This window comes from Chelonia mydas, chromosome 1, assembly GCF_015237465.2.
Source record: "Chelonia mydas isolate rCheMyd1 chromosome 1, rCheMyd1.pri.v2, whole genome shotgun sequence".
Lineage (NCBI taxonomy): Eukaryota > Metazoa > Chordata > Testudines > Cheloniidae > Chelonia > Chelonia mydas.
In genome coordinates this window covers 97,241,325-97,258,969 of record NC_057849.1, presented here as the reverse complement: position 1 = coordinate 97,258,969, position 17,645 = coordinate 97,241,325, and the positions used below count along the sequence as shown (strand labels likewise).

At 42.8% G+C, this 17,645-nt stretch overlaps 1 protein-coding gene across 9 annotated transcripts in view; it reads right to left on the bottom strand.

Annotated features, from left to right (window-relative positions):
* The window catches only part of FARP1 (FERM, ARH/RhoGEF and pleckstrin domain protein 1), a 329,042-nt gene that overhangs the window by 100,278 nt on the left and 211,119 nt on the right, over positions 1-17,645 (bottom strand). For all 9 annotated transcript variants that reach the window (XM_037896136.2, XM_037896146.2, XM_043534898.1 and 6 more), the window contains one exon: positions 3,534-3,631. In XM_037896136.2, the coding sequence (XP_037752064.1) occupies positions 3,534-3,631 (98 nt within the window). The remainder of the gene's footprint in view (positions 1-3,533; positions 3,632-17,645) is intronic.

Here is a 17,645-nt window from a genome sequence, read left to right as displayed (position 1 = left end):
GGGAGATATTCAATAAAATGAATGAATTTATTGTAGTTTGTGTAGTTGTATTTAGTACTCAGGGTGTGGTAATTTGCTTCCCTGAATCCTAAGCAGACAGAGAGTAACTTTTAGGCCCCAAAAGGTCCAGCCATTTATGCTCTTCATTGTGTAGTTTGGGTCTGGAATGGTGCTGTTTGTTTTCTTTATTTACAGCATCAACCATTAAGGAATTCGAGACAAGATGGGTGAATAGTTATTCTGCACCCTTGGAGGGTACATAATATTTCTTGTCTGCTCTTTTGAAAGTGCACGGGACAACGGCTGGTGACTGTCATACTGTTTTCACTGGCTCTAGCAGGGCATCATCATGGGGAGTCGAGTTGCGGGAGGGTCTCTCTGAGGAGAAGCTTAAATCTGTCTTTGCTCAGCTTCCTGGATCTACTCCCAAATCCTATGCAGAGATTGAAACCTTGAAGGGATGTGTCTCCCCACAGACAGCAGAGACTGCTTGAATGACCACTGGTGAAGGGAAAAGACTTTCTACAGCTATGACAGGGTTTAAAACTCGGGGCTTGGGGCGTACCCATCAAGAAGAAAGGAATAGAAGGCTCCAACCAACAGAGAGGCCCTATGGGTGGGGGACCACAAAAAGAAGGGAGGAGCCTCCTCCCCCAAAAAATCCACACGAAAATTGTGGAAGGAAAGTTAAAAATTAAAAAAAAAAAAAAAAAAAAGATAATGAAGATGAAAAATTTAAGAATAATGCACGGAAGGTAGCTAGGACTAGGGGTAAGCTATCCCAGACACTGCAGAGCAGTTGAGAAGGAATTGGAATGGCCTTGCATGCCCTCTGATCAGAGCACAATGGAGTACAGAGTACGCAGGAGGAGACCATGCAGACACTGCTACCCAAAATCTCCGATCAGGAGCTGTGGCGCTCTGTACCTCAAAGCAGCCCTCTGGGACTCTCATATTCACCCATCTTATAGCTTTGATATATTTCATATAAAGTATGCCATGTAAGTTATCATATGAAAGGTAATGATCTGATGAAACCAATTGTTCTGTCCAAATATGTATACGCTCAGTGTGTATGAAGTTATGAAATTTTGCTGTATGGTTGTTGCTGAAATATGTTGTAAGTTTGAGAGTCTCTACTGGTAGATGGTGTTCCACTCTCAGGAGGGTGTTAAGCAACCATTAATCAGCAGGGAAGTTGTAAACAAGGGATTTACTATAATGTAACAGGGCTGCCCAAGCATCACACAATGGGGGACTGCTCAGCCCTGTGACTCAGCAAAGCCCACCAGGAAATGTCTGAGCTAGTGTTTTCCAGGCACATGGACTGAGGATACAAAATAGGGGACAGTGGCATCATGCCTTGGCCTTTCTCCTTCCCCATCTACGCTGGAAGCAACAAGAATGCTGGGAAGACAAAGACTTGAACTGAGGAGACTGGTTCCAGGCTTAAAAGGGGTAAGCCTGTGTATTAAGAACTGTAACATCCAGTGGGGTGAGAAAATTGCTTGATCCAAATACAACCTAGTCTAACAGGGTTTAAGATTTAGACTGTATGCTTACTTTTTTCTTTTTTTGGTAACTATCTCTGACCTTTAGTGCCTGCCACTTATAAATCACTTAAACGTTATCTTTCTGTAGAGTTTTATATTTTACATTTATTTATTTTTTATATTTATGAGTGTGTTTTATATTTTACTTAAAACAGTGTGGTTTGGCTGAAGTGCTTGGGAAATCTCAGCTCAGATACAAAGGCTGGTGCATGTCCTCTCTACATCTACATTATTACCCATTACAATAAACTTACACTGGTCAGGTTTCTGACCTGGGCGAGATGGTATAGCTCTGGGATACAAGGCTGGGAAGCTGGGGAGAATGGGCTGGTGTCTTTCTCTGTCAGATTCGTGAGTGGCTTTGGGAGCATTCATGCAATCTAGCTGGGTGTGGGGCTCCACATGCTGTTGTGTTGAGTGACAGCAGCACCTGGAGGGGGTTTTCTGCCTATCACTAACAAAGCATTGTGAAAAAGCCCAGGCTGGAGAGTTAAGGGGGCGCAGAGCTACCCCAGTGCAAGGTTGTACCACAGGGATCCCACCATAGGGGCACATGCACATCTCAAGTGGAGCACCCAGAGGGACAATTATTCAAAGAAGAACTCTCTTTTCACGTTTACAGCCTCTCAGTTAGAGCTGGAGCTGGCCATAAACTCTGCTTTGTTTCATGGCTGAAGTCAGAAGGCAGGGACTGACCTTCCGGGCAAAACTCCTCCCAGCTTCCTGAGAAGCGTAAACACAGTTGCTGAGAAAATAAAAAGTTATGTATTTGCTCACCAGCTGCTTCTGTTACAATTCTGTTGAGACTCAGTCCCTTTTGGAACCACATATGAAAAGCTTTTTCCTTTTAAAGGTTGAATTTTTTTCCCCTTAAAGTCTGGGCTGCAAAACATTCAGCTTCAAAAGGGTCCCAGGGATATAGAATTTCACTGAGGCTGCTCTTTTTATTTATTTTGTCTCTCACTACTGCTCAGTCATACAGGTCACTGGAGGCCAAAGTGAATGGAGAGCTGTTGGCATATGCTTTCGGTCTAAACAGTAATAATGGGAAGAAACAGCTCACCTGCAACACAGAATAGAGAGATCTACCCATCTTTACCAGGGATATACCTCTAAAGAATTTTGAAAATTTTTGTTAACTAAGATTCTATCTATGTTTGGCTGTGTGTGAGTACAAATATGCAGTGCTGAATTTTACAATGGCAATTCAAAGTGATGATCTATTATGGCTAAACATTTCTGGCACAGTCTATATATCCTTCAAAGCCGATTTTCATAACATTATTATAGATATGGGTTTTCATAAATTCTTGAAATGGAAAAAAAAGAATTCCCTTTTAAGTGATTACTTTTTATATCTGGAGGACAAAAGTAGTTTTGACATGCTGATATGAGTGAAAGTATAATCTGCACAAACATTCTTTTTTCTCATGTGTCTGTATAAAAACAAGTAAAAAGCTATTGTTTTTTCTCCTCCTATCACTTCTATCAGGACAATGATTTAGTGGGTCATTCTAAGCATATTTATTTACTCTGTTCTAGACACTACACAGCTCTCCAGGAATCTTATACTCTACTGACATGTTAAAAAGTTAAATATAAATTATAAAACAAAACAGGAATTCAGTTGAAGAATTCAACCCATTTGCCACTCTGCAGAAACTGCTCCTTGCAGAGTCCTGGCAGGCTGTCAAGCACAGCTCTTTGAAAATGCAAACAAACAACAAAATACAGATTCAATGCCCAGGATATTTCTGAGCACCTGTTCTTTACTTGAAATAATAAAATGTATATAAATACACACACACACAGTGCCATACAAAACATGTAGCCTTTGTAAAGCCTTTTTATGCTGTACTGTACAGTATAACATGCTGAAGATATGTTCACAGGCAACTACTGATTAACAGCCTGACAAAGCATCTCCTGCCCACCAACTCATTTCTGTTTCTATAAGGAGGGGAAAAAAGCAGAACTTACACTGTACTATGTGTGAGATTAAGAGTGCAGCACTGGTGTCATTACATGTTAGCCTGCCTTCTACCACGTCTTGCTTCACTTGCAATGCAAACAGGTACCTGCAAACACAAAAGTGAAGAAAGTCACATACAAAGAGCTAAGGAAAAAAGCAGTAACATGATGATTCATAATCTGGCAATAGGTACCTTTTGCCTGTTGGAATCTATACAAGTGATCTGAATTTCTTGAGTTATAGAGACTGAATAAAGCATAACAATAACGTGTTAGTCTTTAGAGTTTTACATAGCAGCTGCTTTTCATAGCCAAGACAGCCTAAATGTCTGTACAAAGTAATGAGCACGGGAACTGAAATGACAGCATAGACAAAACATGGTCGCCATTATGTGCTCAACAACAGTTTAACAAGCAGCCCTAGACACTGGAGCCTACTTTGTCAAGAAAGAATGCTGGATAAGGCGCTGGAGTGGAGTTATCTCCTACTGTTTGTAAGGTGCCAATGGAACTTCCAATTACGCAGCTACCAGAGAATGATCTCACAGCATAGTAAGTGGTGGCAGCTGCTGTCTGGCTTGTAGGAAAAGGCATGTGGCCCATTCAGGGGATAGATAGATGGCTGAGTGTGAGAGTGACTTGCTGCGGGAGAGGGGAGACTATTTAGGTGCACATTGGTGCAGGAAAAGCCTTCTTTTACCTGGACCAGGTGGAGCAGCAGGAACAGCAGCACAGCAAACTTTGCTCTCTCAGAGTCATGGCACCACATGGTAGTAGACTGGTGAGAACCGGGAAGGGAGGGAGGAGGAAGAGGGAGCCTCCCCCTTCCAGCCAGCAGGGTGGAAGCAGGCATTTTGTAGGAGAAGGGGAAGGGGAGGGTGTTTCAAACTCATCAGTTCAGGGCTGTGGCAGACCAGTAAGAAAGGGATGGGGACCCCTCTTGCAGCTGGCCATAGCAGGTGTGTTAGAGCAGATGGGGGAGGGAGGTCCAAACTCAGCTCAGAGGGGATGGAGTGGGGCTCGAGGGGTCCTGTGAAGCCAGGGCTGGGATTCTCACCACATGGGCAAGAGGTTGAACCCAGGACCAGAGTGAGCAGATCCCAGGCTAGTCTATCAGTCTACCAAATGGATTCCCCTCTATTGGGAAGTATTGGGCAGCCTGGGGAAGTAAACACTCCCAGTGGTGAACTAGAGGCATTCCTGGGTGGGGGAGCCAACAGCGAATTGACTGGGAAGCTGCTTCCAAAGTTGTGTCCACAGCACCACAAAGTTTAGTAGTGCGTCACCCAGAGCCAGGACATTTGAATGAACAGATTTCAGTACAGGACAGCAACACGACTGGCCAGGGTGAGTGTGACCAGCACCAGGTGGAGGCTGTAGGGGAAGGTTGTGAAAGTGAATCCCTTCCATCCAATGCTGCAATGGGTGTCTGTAGGGGGGACCTCTGTGGGGTTCAGGGAACTTTGCTCCTTTTACTCTAGGGGAACCTAAGTGGGGGAGGAGAGGGCGGTCACCTCCCCTACCAGAAGGCAGCAGCCACCGAACTTAGAGGGGCAGCAGAACTAGCAAATAGGCCATGGCGGGGATCTGCTATCCTAAACTTTTGTCTGGGATGTCTGGATTACACACACCTTCTACAGAAGCTAACGGCATTTCACAGCTGTTGCAAGCCAACCTTTAGTTGTTGCAGCAGCTGGGTGCTTCAATGGGTGGGTGTGTGTGGGGGGATCTGGAAGTGGTAACAATGGAAACTCAGCATGGGCTTGAGCGTGGGAGGCAGGCAACAGGCAGACATGGCAGACTCCTTACTAGGGCGTGATTTATAAGCACCCTACAACTCACTCACTGATAGGGAACGTGAATTCACAGGACAGAACTGCTGCCCCAGGGCCAGCTAGGGGGCTACAGGGCACTGAGGGTGCTCCGATGGTCAGTCATGAGTGTGGGTATGCTGGGGTGGCTGACAATGGGAGTTCACCTTCTCAGTAATACTAAAAGATAAAATTTTGAGAGAGGTGAATATGCAGACATGTCATCACTGTTGCTCAGGGAGGTGCTGACAGACAGTAAGCCAGGGCAGAGCAAGCAGGGCCATGAGATAGCCAACTGGTCATGGGTGGTTAGAGCTTGGGAAAATTGGGAAGCCGCCTTCCTCATCTACGCTGGAGTTACTGCAGAGGCCTATCCAGACAGAAGCCCAGCATTGTTCAAATAGATGCATATAATCAGGCGGGCATAGAACACGTTTGGGGGCATGGCTTGGTTTCACTATGACGAACTGTTTAGACTGAACGTTGCAACACAAACTGGGATCTGATGGGACATACCGCATTATACACCGTGGTAGAGTGGATGACACTATGAAGTCCTGGTTTCCACACTAACAATGGCCTGTTCATTCTGCAGCAAGCCTGCCAGAGGCTCATAATCACATCTGCTAGGCCTTTAATGAAAGCAGTCGTTTTCATCGCATCTGCAAATTCAGGCATGTGAAATGCACTTTGGGGCCCATTCAGCCCGCAATTGCCACAACAGTGTGGGAGGCAAGTCCTGTGCCGCTCGCAGACCCCTGGGGTCAGGAGCAGGATATGGAGCCCAGGCACAGAGAAAGGGTGTGGTGGGGGATCTTAAAATAGGGAGTTGGACAAGAACACCACCTCCAGATAAACTGGAGGTGTTAAGGGTGCTCTATTGAGATTACCGTAATAAGATGGATGTAGCATATTTATTGAATGAGTTTACTGTAATGTTTAGTATCCCCTTTATGGTGGAAAGAAGTCATGTAATGTCAAAAAAATTTAAGTCCTTAGTGGGAGTGGGTTATATTGTAAAGAAAAAGATTATGCAAGAATTAAAGGAGAATAGGCAGGTCCATTCGATCATCTACTTATATAGAACTTGCGTGTTTCTCCCTTAGTCTTGGTGCCAAAGAAAGCTCTGGGTGATTATCACTTAATTCATCACCTGTCATATGCATGGGGTAGCTCAATTAATGATGGAACAGACCCAGCCTTGTGTTCTGTTGGCTATTCCTCTGTTGATGAGGCTGTGCACATGGTTAGGTCTTGTGGCCTGAGGCGCTGATGGCCAAGTGTGATATCAAGTCTGATTTTCCACTGCTGCAACCTTCTGACTTGAACTTTTTGGATTTCTCTTTCAAAAGACAATTCTATTTTGAGAAAGCTGTGCCCAAGGGATGTGCAATATCCTGTTTGGCATTTGAAAAATTTAGCACAGTGCTACCATGGGCAGTGATGCAGGAAGCAGATTTACAGCAGGTAGTACATTACTTTTGTTTGTAGGCAAGGTGAATTCAGATGAGTGTATTAGCCTGATGGACAGGCTCTGCCTAAAAAATTGGGGGTACCCCTAGAGAAGTTAAAAACAGAGGGTCATTTGCTACACTGACCTACCTGGGGATTGAACTAGACACTCTGGTGGGTATATGACTCGCCCCGCAGGATAAGCTTTAGGAGCTACTAGGGGCTTGATTAGGAGAAGCAGAGCAGCCAGCCAGGTTACACTACTCCATGAGTTACAATCTATTATTGGGCATCTTCACTTTGCCTGGCAGGTGGTGCCTTGGGGCAGGCATACTGTGCCTGGCTTGCAGCGGTCACCACAGGCATAGCCAGACCTCACCATTTTATAAGATTTACTGGAGAGACAAAGGCAGACCTGGGGATGTTGGAACAGTTTCATTTTAACGGAGTGTCTGTGGAGGGAGGAATGGATGTTCAAGGCTGATTTACAGATCTACTCGGATGCTTCGGGAGGTACAGGTTTTGGGGTATTTTACCCAGGCAGGTGGTGCGCCCAGCAATGCCCCTCTGCCTGGATACAAAAAGGGGTAGTGCAGAATAAAACATTTCTGGAATTTCCCCCCCATTTTGGTTGCAATGGTCATTTGGGGAAAGGAGTTTGCTAATAAAAAGGATGTGGTTCACCTCAGAGAAAATAATCTGGGAACATGTAAAGGGGTGGACATAATGACTGGAGCTAAGCAGGATTTGGGGCAGATCCTGGAACTTTTTCCAGGAATAAAAGTTATTTGGTCAGACTCGTTGCAACATAGAGTGTGGCAGGGAACTGTGAAGCCCCCTTAGGTCAGCAAGGCTAGGAAGTATGTGAATAGGGAGGTAGCCAAATTCATACGTTGCATAGGAGGGTTAATAATTTCTCATCCAGACATAGCATACGGGGCACCAGAATTATTCAGGAATGATGGGATTCTACTGTCAGACTTGGGAGCTGACACGTTTTTGGCTGATATTAAAAGGGGCATTAGAAGATTTCTGGGAACCCAGCTAGGTGTGCGGGGAGAGGGCACCAAGCTAATTGCTGGCAGCTCTTTGTGGCAGATGTCCAGCATAGATACTCTGTAGATAAGGGATACGGTGATCAGATAAAATAGACTGGGAAAGCATAAAGGAGGTATCCTTTAAAGGAGAGGAAACGGGGGGGGGGGGGGGGGGGGGGAGGGTGGTTGCGACTCCTATGATGAGTATGGCAGGAAGCCAACCCCCCTCTTTTATAGCCCCCTTAATCCTCATTCAAGTGTGGGGTTGGTGAGATCCCAGCAGCAGGTTGGCTGGGGACCAGGATGGGTGCAGGGGGACGTCTGACAGCAGCTTCCCCATATGCATATGTAAATGAGTATGGACTTACCCGCACTGAGCGCTTTTATCCGCCAGGGACTCCCTGACATTTAGGAATAAAGTTGTGGTCTACTTAAACCATATCCAGTGTCTCCTGTCCTCCTCCCTCCTAGCCGGACAATGAGGAGTGAGGCCTTGATTAAACATCTCTATCTAGCTATGGTATCTGATCACCTCGCAATCTTAAATGTTGTTATCCTCACAACACCTCTGCACGTTAGGGAAGCATTATTATCCCCATTTACAGAAAGGGAAGTGAGGCACAGAGAGTCTTAGTGTCTTGCCCAAGGTCACAAGCAGGTCACAAGCTTGGTAGAGCAGGGAACTGAATCAGGGTCTCTTAAGTCCCAGGACAATACCCTGACCACTGGACAATCCCTCCTCTCAAGGGTCTCCTCTGAAGGATGCACATATAACAATTTCATCCATACAAAGGCACAATAGAGCAACTGTGTAATACTGCCACACAATAAGATAAAAAGTCAATACGGTTAGCAGATGTGATCCTGTCAGACCTCCAGGCATGGAAAGCTCACAGATTTCCATTAGAGTTCTGAACACAGAAGGCTTGCAGAATCAGGCTCAGATATTGCCGATTTTTCTCTTCATTATGCATCTCTTTGCTTTAGTGGGTATAAACCAGATCCTTATGGACACATTTTCAGAGCAACAAACAGGGACACAGAGTTAGCCACAGGACTAGTATTAACACCAGAAACTCCTGCATCAAAATCCCCACAAAATGTTTGGAAAATTAACACTTTTAAATCTTTTATAATGCAGTTGTTTGTACTTTCTTTTTAAAAAATTAAAAAACATTTTAGTTTACATTCCTTGCTTCTCTGATCACTAGTCAAACAGCAAATATAATCAAGAACATTTCACTTAAAATCTCTATTTCTTGTCTCCATAAGTTTCAAAATAGTTCTCTGAAGATTTCATATCACCACCAGCTGTTAAGTGCCACCAACACACTCGATACTGTTCAAGATACTAGTAAAAATCAATGTCTGCCCCGAGGAGCTTTCAATCTACAAGACAGTTGCAGATAAAACAAGATACACTGGGACACCCAGAGCAATTTGACTTCATAAGAATGGACATACTGGGTCAGACCAAAGGTCTATCTATCCCAGTATCCTGTCTTCTGATAGTGGCCAATGCCAGACACCTCAGAGGGAATGAACAGAAGAGGTAATTGTCAAGTGATCCATCCTGTCACCCATTCCCAGTTTCTGGCAAACAGAGGCTAGGGACACTATCCCTGTCCATCCAAACTAACAGCCATTAACGGACCTGTCCTCCATGAACTTATCTAGTTTTTTTTTTTTTAATTGTGTTATAGTCTTGGCCTTCACTACATCTTCTGGCAAGGAGTTCTACAGGTTGACTGTGTGTTGTGTGAAAAAATACTTCCTTTTGTTTGTTTTAAACCTGTTGCCTATTAATTTCATTTGGTGACCCCTAGTCAACAGTGAATTTGCTATCACATCTGCTTCAGTACACTTCCTAGTAAGCACAAATGTGCTGAGACACATGCTGTGACAGCTTTAACTCATGTTTTTAAGGTGCTATAATAATTCATTTGTTTCTACAAGCACATTGCAGTGAGCACTCTAGTTAAAATTACAAAACAGTTTTACAAACCCAGTGAGTTTTTAGTTTCAGTTTTCCATAGCTTTCTAAGAGATTTTTCCTTAGAAGACTATGCTTCTTGTCAGCCTGAAAGTCATTTTTTTAAACTTAAAGAAAAAACATGAAGAGAATTTGCTTAATTTAAATTTGAAAAATATAAATATAAAAATTTTCCACATTTCAAGCAATTTTTGGACAAATAACTGATTTTTTGGATTGTTTCCAAAAAACTGCAAAAAACTTGGTTTGACTCAAATTGAAACCAATGAATCATTTGGCAAATCAAAAAAAGAAAGAAAAAAAAAGTCATTTTAGGTCAAACTAAATGTTTAGTTTCCAGGCCATTTTTAAAAAAAAATCAAAGGAAATGAAGGGTAAGATTCACAAAATGGCCAAAGAGGAGACGGTAGAGATGCCATCCTCTAATAACTTGTAATCCAGCCGTTAAGGCATTCACCTGCTTTCAATTTCCCCCTCTGCCTAATGCGGAGAAGAGATTTGAATTTGGATCTCCCACTTTCCAGGAGAGTACCCTAATAACTGGGCCATAGGGTATTCTGAGGCAGGTCTCTCAATCTCTCCTGTTGCAGCTGTTCTACTATGTATAATTAACTACTTGTATAAGGGACTTGAATTCGGGTCTTCCACTTCCCAGGGGAGTGTCCTAGCCACCAGGTTAAAGAGTCACTCTCACACTCCCTGTGTGACCCAATGACTATTCAAGTATTTTATACAATATGAAACAGCTTCAGCAGGAGAGACTGAGAGAACCATGCCCCAGAGTATCTGAGAGCCCAGCAGTCAGGGCACTCATGCAGTGTCGGAGATCCATGTTCAAATTCCTTCACCACACCAGGCAAAAGGGGGAATTGCCCTAACCACTTGAATATAGGTTATACAGTAGAGTGGTGAACTAAATCCAGGTTTCTCACATCACAGTGTGCCCTAACTACTGAGCTAAAGATAATAAAGGAAGGCACCACCACTCATTTTGTGAACTGCATCTAAGTGATGGGAGGGAAAAAATTGTCCAAAACTATTCAAATTTGTGAGTAGTTCGGGGCAGACTAAAACTGCATTTCTGGCAAATTACATAGGTCTCTGAAAAATTTCACCGAGCTCTAAGAGTGAGCACTCCATAGAAGCACAACGGCAAAACTTATTGTACCTTGAAGAAGGGTGCAACTTGACAGCAGCTTTCTTTTCTCTGAAACAGAATCACCAAATTAACTGCATATATTTTGATAATGCAGTGTGTGATTTTAACAATGCCATGTTAATGCTGCATCCACATATTTTGTTTATTTCAAATAGTATGCTTTGCTTGCAAGGTTCTAGGGAGGATGGCACTTACTGTGAACTAGCTCAGACAAAGCTGGTAATAAAATCAGGTGCCATTTTGTGCTTTGTGGTTATAGCCTTGCATATTCTCAGGAGAGTACAGTTAAAAAACTCACTATTTAATAAACTGATGATCAGAGGACATTACAAAGCAAACAAGGATTAACTAAAATAGACAGGGAGGTAGGCTGAAAGCGATTACAGTGGACTTGTGATATATCACAGCTGTGCACAAGACAAACCATGGACCAGTTTTGGGTCGTAACAGCTATAAAACTAGAGATGTTTACATTCTTACTGAAGTGTCTCTTCTCTCCCCTCTTCACACATGAAAACATGTGCATTACACATCTGGGCCAAAGAGCACACTATGGGATGCTTCTTTCGGAAAGCACGGTCATTTTGTATGATTTTATTTCCTTTTTTAAATCTTGCTTATATATATGAGCATTTTGATAGCATGGGGATGCCAGTTCCCACTAGGACAGTAGTACCACACAAAATCAACACAGAATTACTAGATAACTGGCCTCGGCTTATTATGCCATCTAGTAGCTGTCATCGGATTTTAATATGTAGACATTTCAGAACAGTTTTACTTCAGATCATGCAGAAGAATTTTATCATGAGAAAAGTCACCGGTAATATTGTATTTGTCAGAAGAAAGCAAAGTAATAGCTCCAGGTGAGGGTGTAGAAAATGAGACGTTAATCAGCACTGATACAGAAGCTGGTACAATGATCATGCTGGTTTGGTTTGGATTATTGCAGACTATTTAGAATTACACAAGTTATATACACAGCACAGAGGAAAACGACAAAATAGATTAATCCCTAGTACAAACTCAGCAGTAAAATCCATAAATCTAGGACTAAAATATTGTCTACTTTAGCCTGGATTTTAATGGGTCCAGCAAGAAGGTAACCTTTTGGAGCAGTTTACCAGGGGAGAAAGGGAAGAAGACAGACAGAAACACAGCTAGAGAGGATGGCAAATTAGCTTTTCTAACCTAACTGAATATACCGTACATCACGTGGTAGCTAATCTTAATTAGAATTGTGTCATTATGGCCCCTAGATTTTAGAACTGTGCAAACATGGCAGACAGAATACCTAAAATGATGTATTCTAGCTCTACATCAATTTCCTTTTAAAACCAACACTAGGTCCTCTCCTTTTCTAGCAATGATGAAACCCATTAAAAGATACAGGCATAGTCTGACATTCCAAGTCTTTTCACAGCCAAGCAAACTTCACATTAGTGCTTTTTTCCCCCCAGTATGATGTGTTCTCAGCAATGACACTGTCCCAAACATACGCTTTAACATTCACATAAAAGATTCTTAGCCTGCAAATTTAAAATTAACCACCAAAAAAAAAAAAAAAAAAAAAAGTAATCAGGATTCAGAATCATGTCTCTAGGTGCAAAAAGAGAAACTAAAATCTATTTACAGTACACATACTAAGCTACTGAATTTTCAGTTTGATATATTCAGAGCTGGGAAATTCTCTGCTCGTCACACAATATTAGGAGTTTTCAGTTAGTCCTGTCCTCTAAAATTTTTTAGCCGGCCTTTCAAATAAACACTTTGGGTTTTTTTCAATTTCAAGGCCAGGAAAAGGGATTAATATTTTTTTTCTGCTCAATGGTGCACTTACCAATATAAAAGAAGCCAGGAATAAATGCAGAGGAACACCAAGGTGGGGATGGATTTTATAAAGGAGATTACACAGATAGGAGGAAACCTTTTGGAAACCAAGATTTTCATTCCACGGGAAATGTCAACATTTCAAACTTAGTTTCTGTTCTGGATCAGAACAGAGAGCTGAAATATCAACATTTTGTAGAACAAAAATATTCTGAAAAATTTAAAAATCAGAAATGTTGAAACAAAAAAAAATTAATGTTTTTGACTGAAATGAAAGAAAACGAGTCATTATGGCCTTTGCCATAGAATTAATTTTTTCATCAGAATTCATATGTTCTAGGGCTCTCAAGCAATTAAAAAAAACTTAATTGTGATTAATCACGCTGTTAAATAATAATAAAATACCATTTATTAAAATATTTGTTGATATTTTCTACATTTTCAAATATATTGATTTCAATTACAACACAATACAAAGTGTGCACTGCTCACTTTATATTTGCACTGTAAAAAAATCAAAAGAAATAGTATTTTGCAATTCACCTAATTCAAGTACTGTAGTACAAGCTCTTTATCATGAAAGTTGAACTTACAAATGTAGAATTATGTACAAAAAAACCTGCACTGAAAAACAAAACAATGTAAAATTTTAGAGCCTGCAAGTCCCTCAGTCCTACTTCTTGTCCAGTCAATCGCTCAGACAAATGTTTACATTTGCCAGAGATAATGCTGTCCGCTTCTTGTTTACAGCGTCATCTGACAGTGAGAACAGGCATTCTCATGGCACTGTTGTAGCCAGCGTCGCAAGATATTTACATGCCAGATGCCCTACATATTCATATGTCCCTTCATGCTTCAACCACCACTCCAGAGGACCTGTGTCCATGCTGATGACAGGTTCTGCTCGATAACAATCCAAAGCAGTGCGGACCAACGCATGCTCATTTTCATTATCTGAGTCAGATGCCACCAGCAGAAGGTTGATTTTCTTTTCTGATGGTTCGGGTTCTGTAGTTTCCTCATAGTAGTGTTGCTCTTTTAAGACTTCTGAAAGCATGCTCCACACCTCATTCCTCTCAGATTTTGGAAGGCACTTCAGATTCTTAAAACTTGGGTCGAATGCTGTAGCTATCTTTAGAAATCTTACATTGGTACCTTCTTTGCATTTTGTGAAATCTGCAGTGAGTGTTCTTAAAATGAACATAATGTGCTGGGTCAGCATGTGAGACTGCTATAATATGAAATAAATGGCAGAATCGGGTAAAACAGAGCAGGAGACATACAATTCTCCCCCAAGGAGTTCAGTCACAAGTTTAATTAACGCATTTTTTTTTTAACAAGCGTCATCAGCATGGAAGCACGTCCTCGAGAATGGTGGCTGACGCATGAAGGGGCATACGAATGTTAGCATATGTGGCACGTAAATACCTTGCAATGCCAGCTACAAAAGTGCCATGCAAATGCCTGTTCTCATAAGCTGTTTCTTGACTTTAGCAAAGCTTTTGACACGGTCTCCCACAGTATTCTTGTCAGCAAGTTAAAGAAGTATGGGCTGGATGAATGCACTATAAGGTGGGTAGAAAGTTGGCTAGATTGTCGGGCTCAACGGGTAGTGATCAATGGCTCCATGTCTAGTTGGCAGCCGGTGTCAAGTGGAGTGCCCCAGGGGTCGGTCCTGGGGCCGGTTTTGTTCAATATCTTCATAAATGATCTGGAGGATGGTGTGGATTGCACTCTCAGCAAATTTGTAGAAGATACTAAACTGGGAGGAGTGGTAGATACGCTGGAGGGCAGGGATAGCATACAGAGGGACCTAGACAAATTGGAGGATTGGGCCAAAAGAAACCTGATGCAATTCAACAAGGATAAGTGCAGGGTCCTGCACTTAGGATGGAAGAACCCAATGCACAGCTACAGACTAGGGACCGAATGGCTAGGCAGCAGTTCTGCGGAAAAGGACCTAGGGGTTACAGTGGACGAGAAGCTGGATATGAGTCAGCAGTGTGCCCTTGTTGCCAAGAAGGCCAATGGCATTTTGGGATCTATAAGTAGGGGCACAGCGAGCAGATTGAGGGACATGATCGTTCCCCTCTATTTGACATTGGTGAGGCCTCATCTGGAGGACTGTGTCCAGTTTTGGGCCCCACACTACAAGAAGGACGTGGATAAATTGGAGAGAGTCCAGCGAAGGGCAACAAAAATGATTAGGGGTCTGGAACACATGACTTATGAGGAGAGGCTGAGGGAACTGGGATTGTTTAGTCTGCGGAAGAGAAGAATGAGGGGGGATTTGATAGCTGCTTTCAGCTACCTGAGAGGTGGTTCCAGAGAGGATGGTTCTAGACTATTCTCAGTGGTAGAAGAGGACAGGACAAGGAGTAATGGTCTCAAGTTGCAGTGGGGGAGGTTTAGGTTGGATATTAGGAAAAACTTTTTCACTAAGAGGGTGGTGAAACACTGGAATGCGTTACCTAGGGAGGTGGTAGAATCTCCTTCCTTGGAAGTTTTTAAGGTCAGGCTTGACAAAGCCTTGGCTGGGATGATTTGATTGGGGATTGGTCCTGCTTTGAGCAGGGGGTTGGACTAGATGACCTCCTGAGGTCCCTTCCAACCCTGATATTCTATGATTCTATGATTTTCTGGTGACATTGTAAATAAGAAGAGGGCAGCATTCTCTCCTGTAAATGTAAGCAAACTTGTTTGTCTTAGCGATTGGCTGAACAAGAAGTAGGACTAAGTGAACTTGTAGGTGCTGAAGTTTTACATTGTTTTGGTTTTGAGTGCAGTTATGTAACAAAAAAAATTCTACATTTGTAAGTTGCACTTCCATGACAAAGAGACTGCACTACAGTACGTGTATGAGGTGAACTGAAAAATACTATTTTTTTGTTTATCATTTTTACAGTGCAAATATTTGTAATAAAAAAATACACTTTGATTTCAATTACAGCACAGAAGACAATATATATGAAAATGTAGAAAAACATCCAAAATATTGAATACATCTCAATTGGTATTCTATTGTTTAACACCGAGATTAAAAACTGCGATTAATCACGATTAATTTTTTAAATCATGATTAATTTTTTTTGAGTTAATCGCGTGAGTTAACTGTGATTAATCGACAGCCCTAATATGTTCCCATGACAAATTTTGGTTTAGATTAAACTGTATTTTTCAGCCTGAAAACTTTCTCAACAAAAAACGTTGACCGGCTCCCGCATTCTGAACCTCATGTCTGTTCAGAAAGGACAGGCAGGGCAGAAAAGGTGGGGGAGTTGCATTGTATGTAGGAGAGCAGTATGACTGCTCAGAGCTCCGGTATGAAACTGCAGAAAAAGCTGAGAGTCTCTGGATTAAGTTTAGAAGCATGAGCAACAAGGGTGATGTCGTGGTGGGAGTCTGCTATAGACCACCAGACCAGGGGGATGAGGTGGACGAGGCTTTCTTCCGGCAACTCACGGAAGTTACTAGATCGCAGGCCCTGGTTCTCATGGGAGACTTCAATCACCCTGATATCTGCTGGGAGAGCAATACAGCGGTGCACAGACAATCCAGGAAGTTTTTGGAAAGTGTAGGGGACAATTTCCTGGTGCAAGTGCTGGAGGAACCAACTAGGGGTAGAGCTCTTCTTGACCTGCTGCTCACAAACATGGGAAGAATTAGTAGGGGAAGCAAAAATGGATGGGAACCTGGGAGGCAGTGACCATGAGATGGTCAAGTTCAGGATCCTGACACAAGGAAGAAAGGAGAGCAGCAGAATACAGACCCTGGACTTCAGAAAAGCAGACTTTGACTCCCTCAGCGAACTGATGGGCAGGATCCCCTGGGAGAATAACTTGAAGGGGAAAGGAGTCCAGGAGAGCTGGCTGTATTTTAAAGAATCCTTATTAAGGTTGCAGGAACAAACCATCCTGATGTGTAGAAAGAATAATAAATATAACAGGTGACCACCTTGGCTTAACAGTGAAATCCTTGCTGATTTTAAACTCAAAATAGAAGCTTACAAGAAGTGGAAGATTGGACAAATGACCAGGGAGGAGTATAAAAATATTGCTTGGGCATGTAGGAGTGAAATCAGGAAGGCCAAATCACACTTGGAGTTGCAGTTAGCAAGGGATGTTAAGAGTAACAAGAAGGGGCTCTTCAGGTATGTTAGCAACAAGAAGGTGGTCAGGGAAAGTGTGGGCCCCTTACTGAATGAGGGAGGTAACCTAGTGACAGAGGATGTGGAAAAAGCTAATGCCCTCAATGCTTTTTTTGCCTCTGTCTTCGCGAACAAGAGCAAACTACTGCACTGGGCAGCACAGTATAGGGAGGAGGTAACCAGCCCTCTGTGGAGAAAGAAGTAATTTGGGACTATATAGAAAAGCTGGACAAGCATAAGTCCATGGGGCCAGATACGCTGCATCCGATGGTGCTAAAGGAGTTTGCTGATGTGATTGCAGAGCCATTGGCCATTATCTTTGAAAATTCATGGCTATCGGGGGAGGTCCCGGAAGACTGGGAAAAGGCTAATGTAGTGCCCATCTTTAAAAAAGGGAAGAAGGAGGATTCGGGGAATTACAGGCCAGTCAGCCTCTCCTCAGTCCCTGGAAAAATCATGGAGCAGGTCCTCAAGGAATCAATTCTGAAGCACTTAGAGGAGAGGAAAGTGATCAGGAACAGTCAGCATGGATTCACTAAGGGCAAGTCATGCCTGACTAACCTAATTGCCTTCTATGACGAGATAACTGGCTCTGTGGATGAGGGGAAAGCAGTGGAGGTGTTATTCCTGGGCTTTAGCAAAGCTTTTGATATGGTCTCCCACAGTATTCTTGCCAGCAAGCTAAAGTAGTA